Source organism: Sprattus sprattus (assembly GCF_963457725.1).
Source record: "Sprattus sprattus genome assembly, chromosome: 6".
In the NCBI taxonomy this organism is placed as follows: Eukaryota; Metazoa; Chordata; class Actinopteri; order Clupeiformes; family Clupeidae; genus Sprattus; species Sprattus sprattus.
The window spans coordinates 8,761,215-8,767,663 of NC_137925.1; the positions used below are offsets into that span (position 1 = coordinate 8,761,215).

The 6,449-nt window shown below is 48.4% G+C and overlaps 1 protein-coding gene across 2 annotated transcripts in view; it reads right to left on the minus strand.

Moving 5' to 3' along the window:
* Positions 1–4,156: 4,156 nt before the first annotated feature.
* The window catches only part of rab40b (RAB40B, member RAS oncogene family), a 13,790-nt gene continuing 11,497 nt past the window's right edge, over positions 4,157–6,449 (minus strand). For both annotated transcript variants that reach the window (XM_080840565.1, XM_080840564.1), the window contains 2 exons: positions 5,980–6,202; positions 4,157–4,468 (listed from right to left, as the gene is read on the minus strand). In XM_080840565.1, the coding sequence (XP_080696691.1) occupies positions 4,191–4,468; positions 5,980–6,202 (501 nt within the window). In that variant the 3' untranslated portion in view covers positions 4,157–4,190. The remainder of the gene's footprint in view (positions 4,469–5,979; positions 6,203–6,449) is intronic.

The following is a 6,449-nucleotide window of genomic DNA, read 5'->3' on the forward strand; positions in this document are numbered from 1 at the left end:
TACTTTGAGGGCATCAAACAGGCAAAAGACTAGCCCTGCTAAAACAGACTGGCCCTGCTAAAACAGCCTAGCCCTGCTAAAACAGACTGGCCCTGCTAAAACAGACTGGCCCTGCTAAAACAGACTGGCCCTGCTAAAACATACTAGCCCTGCTAAAACAGACTGGCCCTGCTAAAACAGCCTAGCCCTGCTAAAACAGACTGGCCCTGCTAAAACAGACTAGCCCTGCTAAAACAGACTGGCCCTGCTAAAACACACTAGCCCTGCTAAAACAAACTGTTTTGCCAGAACAAGCTTGTAGCTTGTTTATACTAGCAATGGTCTTTCGACTTAAAATTGTCTTTGAGCTAAAACACCCACACCAACTTTTGGAAAAACAAATTATTCTTTGGTCACAATGCCAGTCTTTTGGCTACAACAGCAGGTTTTGGATAACAGCAGTAGTCATTGGGGAAACAACAGCAGTCTTTAGGCTAAAACTGCAATCCTTGGTTAAAACAGCAGTCTTGAGGTAGGTTAGATCAGCAGTCTTTAGGTTAGAACAGCAGTCTTTAGGTAGGTTAGAACAGCAGTTATCAGGTTAGAACAGCAGTTATCAGGTTAGAACAGCAGTCTTAAAGTAGGTTAGAACAGCAGTCTTAAAGTAGGTTAGAACAGCAGTTATCAGGTTAGAACAGCAGTTATCAGGTTAGAACAGCAGTCTTAAAGTAGGTTAGAACAGCAGTTATCAGGTTAGAACAGCAGTTATCAGGTTAGAACAGCAGTTATCAGGTTAGAACAGCAGTCTTTAGGCTGTTTTGTCTTTGAAGAGAGGCTGATGAGTGAAGAGTCCCACTGAGTCCTCAGCATCCTGCTCTCTGCATCACCAGTGACCTGATTTGCCTGATTGACCGCTCCTCTGACACACAGATGGCCTGCCAATGCTCGGTGCCCGCCGCCTGTGCCAGGATTCACCTGGGGACCTGACGGCACTCCAGTGCCACCCTGGGGTGCGCCCGCTAATCACTCACACCCTCACGTCATCGCGCCCAAGGCTGGCAGTGGCTCTGCCAGGGCAGGTAAGAGAGCGGCTGGTACACAAGGGCATTAAAGACTAATAGAGACTAGAAACTAGCAAACACTAGAGACTTACAGAGACTAGAGACCAGTAGAGACTAGAGACTAGCAAAGACTAGAGCTCTGAGACTAGAGACTACAGAGACTAGCAGAGACTAGAAGACACTAGAGACTTACAGAGACTAGCAGAGACTAAAGACTTACAGAGACTAGAAGAGACCAGCAGAGACTAGAGACTTACAGAGAATAGAAGAGACCAGCAGAGACTAGCTCTGCACTGACTAATAAATAATAGCAGTATTAATCATTACCATTGTCTCAACATGCTTCACAGAGCCTTAGGCCTGACCCCCTAGAGTACCGTTGGCGAGGAAAAACTGGACATACGCCGCAAAGAACCCCTTCTATGAATTCCTTCTCCGAGCACAGCTGATTGAGATGAGTGACATTGTGCTCTTAATTAGCTTTAGCAGGTGTGTTCAGCGTATTGAGTGACATTATGCTTTCAATTAGCTACAACAGTTGTGTTTGAATGATTGAGTTGAGTGAGATGAGTGAGATTGTGCTCTTAACAGGCTAAAGCAGGTGTCAACAGTGTCACCAGTGTGTTCAGTCAGGCAGATGGGAACATGCAGAGCAGGAGTAATGAGGAGCAGCACTGAGAACCGTTGCTCTAACCCCTCTAATCATGCAGGGCAGTTCGCGTTTCTAAACTCTAATCAGGGTAATCTTGCAGGGCAGTCCGCAGCTCTTAACATGCAGGGCAGTCCGTGGTTCTAAACATATAGGGCAGTCCGTGGTTCTAAACATACAGGGCAGTCCGTGGTTCTAAACATACAGGGCATTGCAGGTATTCAGCTGGTCCTAGCTGTACGACTCAAGTTGTTCTCAGGTCCTCCCTTCACCTCCTTCTGAGCTCAGGGTCCTGTTGTTAGCCTGGCCCCACCCTTTAGTGTTGTTAATGTGAATGAATGACTAGAGAAGGACTTACATTGTCATACATTGGTTGCTGACACATAATACTATCTAAACCGAATTGTATATCACAGCGGTAAATCCTCTCCACTGCACCCACCTGTTCCGTATTCTGTCTCTTGTACCTGTTCCGAACTGACAGACAACACCGCCATCTAGTGGTTTTTGATAATATTGCATTTGTTTAAATTCTTTACAAGCAGAAGCTTCTGAAGGCATCTCTGTTGTCTTTTAGAGCGCTGGGAGTCAAATACTTCAACAAGGACTGATTGGATGTGAAGTTATGTGTGTGTTTATTTCAGGACTGATTGTGTGTGAAGTTATGTGTGTGTTTAATTCAGGACTGATTGGATGTGAAGTTATGTGTGTGTTTATTTCAGGACTGATTGTGTGTGAAGTTATGTGTGTGTTTAATTCAGGACTGATTGTGTGTGAAGTTATGTGTGTGTTTAATTCAGGACTGATTGAATGTGAAGTTATGTGTGTGTTTAATTCAGGACTGATTGGATGTGAAGTTATGTGTGTGTGTGTTTAATTCAGGACTGATTGGATGTGAGGTTATGTATGTGTCTAATTCACGACTGATTGTGTGTGTGTGTTAAATTCTGGACTGATTGTGTGTGTGTTTTATGTGTGTGTTTAATTCAGGACTGATTGGATGTGTGTGTGTGTGTGTGTGTGTGTGTGTGTGTGTTTAGTTCAGGACTGAAGTTATGTGTGTGTGTGTAATTCTTCCTAAAATGTCTTTACAACCAACCCATTACCCTGCTCCGATGTCCCTAACCATATTCTTTTCATGTACTTCAAATCCAAAGGCTCAATATGTTACATGCACACAGACACACAGAGACACACAGACACACACACCTTCATGAATACTAAAAGACACGGCGTAATTTTGTGTGTGTTTATTCCAAACGGCGTCTCTGGGATCCACACAGTCCCATGCTGCATGAGGAGTCTCTTTGGTGTCTCCATAGAAAAGTCAACACATGAAATCAACCACAGTGCAGAGAAATCAATACATTAAAAGTATTAAACGACGCTGGACTGAAATACACATTACAAAGTGTTGCGTTTACCAATACTGAGAGGCCGTCACACACCAGGACAGAAGGAATCTCTGTGTGTGCGGCTGAGTTGGGTACGCCCTATGGCTTGGTAAAAAGCATCCGTATTAATCATTAAAAAGCATTTCATTGAAAAATGCAAACTGTCAGAGTTGATACTTATCTGAGATTGGATTTCCAGTTAGCAGTTAGCCCTGAAATGGATCCAGTCTTGGTCTACATGCCCAGAGTTGACAACTGATATAGTGCTAACACCACTCATGCCACGGGATTTTAACCCAGCTAGCAGACATATCGATATCAACGTATATTCACATTATACTGCGAGTCGCTTCGGATTGAGCGTCTGCTAAATAAATAAACATGTGAATGTGATCCGCCTCGGGTCTGCTGGATCAGGGCCAGGTCCGGGCCACATCAGGGCTGGATCCGTCCCAGGGTTGGACACCATCTTGGACAGGTGTTGCCGTGGTGAGTGCTGAGTGTCCACACAAGTACGTCACGTTTAAACTGTGCACACGAAAAACACACAACTACTGCACATCGTCACAAAGAAGAGCTCCGAGGCTCTACGCCCTCCCCTCCCCTCCCTTGCCCTCCCCTTGCTCAGTTTAACACTTTCCTGCTCTGGCAGGATTCACATTCAGCTGCTTCAGCTGCAGCAGGAGCCACTCCAACTCCTCCAGGCACATTCAGCTCACCAGAGGCTCACTCTACCCAGTGCCAGAGGCTCAATCCAGCCCCGTCTCACTCCAGCCCTATCTCACTCCAGCCCCGTCCCAGCGCCCCACGCCAGTGGGCTTACCATCAAGCTTCATCTTAATGCCCGTGCACTCACCCTCCAGCTTCATCTTAATGCCCGTGCACTCACCCTCCAGCATTGTCTTAATGCCAGTCCCAGCGCCTCACACTCCAGCCTCCAGCCCTCCACCATCATGGTTACACAGGTGTGCTGTAGCTCTGTGGCTGAGAGTGGTGGGTGTGTGTGTGTGTGTGTGTGTGTGTGTGTGTGTGTGTGTGTGTTGACGGGAGTGTGTGTGTGTGTGTCTCTGAGTGTGAGTCTAAAACGAGCGCTCTCCCCCTGTATCTCTATGCGATCTTGCAGCTGGTGCGGGCGCAGGAGTGCGAGACGGCCAGCGGGGGGCGTAAGAGTTTCTTCTTCTTGGCGGGGGCCCCGGGGGGCCTCTTCTTGGCGGTGGGGGCGAGGGAGTAGGAGCGCCCGTGCATCATGCGCGCGTTCAGCCCGTTGGCCATGCTGAAGGACTTCAGGTGGCTCTTCAGCGCCAGGGGCAGCGGCAGCTTGTCCACCAGGTGCACCGGGGTGCAGGACACGATGGACCGGCAGCACAGGTCCTGCAGGCTCAAGACTGAGAGAGGGGGGGGGGGGGGAAGAAGAACATGGATGGAGGTAGAGGAGGATAAAGGAGAGAGAGATGTAAGGGGAGAGAGAGGGGGGGGGAGAGATGAACATGGACGGAGGTAGAGGAGGATAAAGGAGAGAGAGATGTAAGGGGAGAGAGAGAGGGGGGGGGGGAGATGAACATGGACGGAGGTAGAGGAGGATAAAGGAGAGAGAGATGTAAGGGGAGAGAGAGAGGGGGGGAGATGAACATGGATGGAGGTAGAGGAGGATAAAGGAGAGAGATGTAAGGGGAGAGAGAGAGGGGGGGAGATGAACATGGACGGAGGTAGAGGAGGATAAAGGAGAGAGAGATGAAAGGGGAGAGAGAGAGGGGAAGAAGAGAGAGCAAAATAGAGGAAGAGAGGGGGGAATGAGAAGAGAGAGAGAGAAATGGAGAAGGGGATGATGCAAGAGAGACGGAATGGGGAAAGTATGTGAACAAGAGGAGAGCGAAAGAAAGCGAGAGAAAAGAAAGGAGAGGAAGACAGCAATGGAAAGTGTAATATGTATAAGACAGGGTCATGGAGAAGAAGAGAGAAAGAGAGAGTAAGAGAGGGAGAGAGTAAGAGAGCGAGAGAGGGAGAGAGAGAGAGAGAGAGAGAGAGAGAGAGAGAGGGAAAGAGCAGGGCAGTTAGAGAGAGAGGAAAGATAAAAAGACAGAGAAAGGAGGAGTGGTTCAGTAAGATTGCCAAACCCACTGGATGCTTACAGTTTGAACAGTCTTTCACATTTTACAAATTCAGAGTAAAAACAGACGCACCCACAGAGAGCATGAGAGAAGGACTATCAAACTGTTGGCATTTTGGAGTTTGCATTCCTCCACTAGGTGGCACTGGAAACTATGTCAGCGATGTGCTGAATGAAAATATTTATTTTAGGTTTGGCTGCTGCCTGCTTGGCCTTTCAGAGTATATCTGTGGCAGGTTACAGACCAGTTTAACCCCAGCCCATCATGAGAGGACTCTGTCAGAGTGTCAAGTACAGACCCCCCCGTCATGAGAGGACACCGTGAGAGTGTCACAGTGTCCAGTACAGCCCAGTTTAACCCCAGCCCATCATAAGAGGACACTGAGTGCACAGACCAGTTTAACCCCCTCCCGTCGGGAGAGGCCACTGTCAGAGTGTCCAGTACTGCCCCACATCCCCCCGTCAGGAGGGGACACTATCAGAGTGTCAGAGTGTCCAGTACGTCAGGAGGGGACACTATCAGAGTGTCAGAGTGTCCAGTACGTCAGGAGGGGACACTATCAGAGTGTCAGAGTGTCCAGTACGTCAGGAGGGGACACTATCAGAGTGTCAGAGTGTCCATTACGTCAGGAGGGGACACTATCAGAGTGTCAGAGTGTCCAGTACGTCAGGAGGGGACACTATCAGAGTGTCAGAGTGTCCAGTACGTCAGGAGGGGACACTATCAGAGTGTCAGAGTGTCCATTACGTCAGGAGGGGACACTATCAGAGTGTCAGAGTGTCCAGTACCTCTGCTGGGCTTCCAGAGCCTCTGCATGCCGTGCCGCGTGAGCACGATGCGGGCCAGCTCCGTGAACGACTCCGTGATGTTGAAGTTGCACAGAGGGCTGACCTCGAAGAAGGTCATGCCCAGGCGCTCGGCGTACACCTGAGCGTGCTCGGTGGTCACCTGCCGCTTGTAGGCCAGGTGGAGCCGGTTCCCTACCAGGATCTTAGGCACCCCTGGTGCATGCTGGGACATGGGGGCACACAGAAAGAGATCATGCTGTTTACACGTTAGGTAATGACCAGTGAAAAAAAAAAGTGAAAGTGCAGGTGCTTCAAACAAGAGGCCTGTGGTAAGGAAGAGAGAAACATTTCTATGTTGTGTCAGGAATATATTTTGTATAATGTTTCAGTCATGTATTTTCTGTGTAGTGCCAGTCATATTTTCTAATGTGTTTCAGTTATGTATTTTCTATGTGGTGTATGTATTTCTA